At 40.5% G+C, this 2166-nt stretch overlaps 1 protein-coding gene across 1 annotated transcript; it reads right to left on the bottom strand.

Annotated features, from left to right (window-relative positions):
• Positions 1-889: 889 nt before the first annotated feature.
• On the bottom strand, positions 890-1858 carry LOC136155646 (olfactory receptor 7A17-like). Its single transcript, XM_065917610.1, has one exon. The coding sequence runs from the start codon at positions 1856-1858 to the stop codon at positions 890-892; it is 969 nt and encodes a 322-aa protein (XP_065773682.1).
• Between the last annotated feature and the right edge of the window lie 308 nt (positions 1859-2166).

Below are 2166 nucleotides of genomic sequence, written 5' to 3'. Positions count from 1 at the left end.
TCCACAAAAAATAGAAATGTCCAAATATTTCATATCCAAAGTTTGGAAAATTTTGAAGTAGAAAAAAGCACAACTTTAAAAAAATACCAGAACTGAAAGAGACATGTGTGCCCCAATGTTCATCGCAGCACTGTTCATAATAGCCAGTACATGGAAGCAACCTAGATGCCCATCAGCAGACGAATGGATAAGAAAGCTGTGGTACATACACCCCCATGGAATATTACTCAGCCGTTAAAAAGAATTCATTTGAATCAGTTCTAATAAGATGGATGAAACTGGAGCCCATTATACAGAGTGAAGTAAGCCAGAAAGATAAACACCAATACAGTATACTAATGCATATATATGGAATTTAGAAAGATGGTAACAATAACCCTATATGCAAAACAGAAAAAGAGACACAGATGTACAGAACAGAATTTTGGACTCTCTGGAAGAAGGCAAGGGTGGGAGGTTTCGAGAGAACAGCATTTAAACATGTATATTATCTAGGGTGAAACAGATCACCAGCCCAGGCTGGATGCATGAGACAAGTGCTTGGGCCTGGTGCACTGGGAAGACCCAGCGGAATCGGGTAGAGAGGGAGGTCGGAGGGGAGATAGGGATGAGGAATACATGCAAACCCATGGCTGATTCATGTCAATATATGACAAAAACTACTACAATATTGTAAAGTATTTAGCCTCCAACTAATAAAAATAAATAAAAAATAATACCGAAATGATAGAATGAAAAAAAAGTCTAATAAAGTGAGTAACTGAGATTGTATAGAAAAGATGATTTTTTTAAAAAATGGATATCCAAGGAAATAAGTAGTAGGAGCAAATTTCATTCTACATGGAGAAGGATGTCACAATTCCTGATTCTCAGGCTTTGAGCAGTGCAATCAAGGGCACTTCATCTGCCCCAGGACAGTTGGCCTTTTTATACCTACTATCCCACAGACTCTCTTCAGAGCCCTCTTTATGTCTTTGTTCCTCAGACAGTAGATGAATGGGTTCAACATGGGTGTGACCACAGTGTACATCACGGAGGTTGTTGCACTTGAGTGTGAGCTGTGTGTAGCAGCAGAGCTAAGGTACACTCTTAGGCCTGTACAATAAAATAATAAGACAACTGAGAGATGAGATGCACAAGTGGAAAATGCTTTAAATTTTCCCTGAGTTGATGAGATTCTTCGTATGGAAGAGACTATCTTAGAGTAAGAGTAAGTGATACCAGCAAACGGCCCCCCATCTAGAAGCACTGATGCCAAACACATCACCACGCCATTCAGAAAGGTGTCAGAACAGGCAAGTTGGACCATCTGATTGAGTTCACACAAAAAGTGGGGAATTCCCACCTCTCTACAGAAGGTCAGTTTCAAAACCATTAAACTTTGTAACAAGGAATTCATAGCACTCATCATCCATGGCACCAATACCAGCAGTGCACAGAGCCGGGGGTGCATGATGACCGTGTAGTGCAGGGGGCGGCAGATGGTCACAAAGTGGTCATAGGCCATCACTGTCAGGAGGAAGTCATCTAATCCTGCAAAAAATATGTAGAAATACACCTGGATGATATAGCCTTCATAGGTTATGACTTTGCTCTGGGTCTGGATATTCTTAAGCATCTTTGGGATGGTGGTGGAGGTGAAGCAGATGTCTACAAAGGACAGGTTGGAGAGGAAGAAGTACATGGGGGTGTGAAGGTGGGAATCAGAGATGGTGACCAGGATAATGAGCAGGTTTCCAAACACAGCAATCAGGTACCTGGAGAGGAAAAGCCCAAAGATGAGGGGCTGCAATTCTGGATCCTCTGAGAATCCCAGGAGGAAAAATTTAGAACACTGTGTATTGTTACCTGGTTCCATGTGGTGGAGGTGACTACCAGGAAAAAGGAAAATAACATGAGTGATTTTTACACAAATTGGCATAATTCACATAGTGCAATTTCTATTTTGCTCTCAATAAATTAATTTTAATATCTTGTGCTTAGAGAAGTTCTGTTTCATCTCTACTTGGGCATTTTTGACCCGTTCTCAGCATATTCCCAAAGAAATCATGCATTCTACAGTTGTAATAAGAAATATTTTCATACATTTCAAGAATGTATATTGACTGTCAACTATGTTCAAAGCACATATTGCTTAGTTGCTAAGCCGGATCTCTCACTTTTGAG

This window comes from Muntiacus reevesi, chromosome 1 (assembly GCF_963930625.1).
Source record: "Muntiacus reevesi chromosome 1, mMunRee1.1, whole genome shotgun sequence".
NCBI classification, from domain to species: Eukaryota; Metazoa; Chordata; class Mammalia; order Artiodactyla; family Cervidae; genus Muntiacus; species Muntiacus reevesi.
This window is presented reverse-complemented; position numbering and strand designations above follow the sequence as displayed.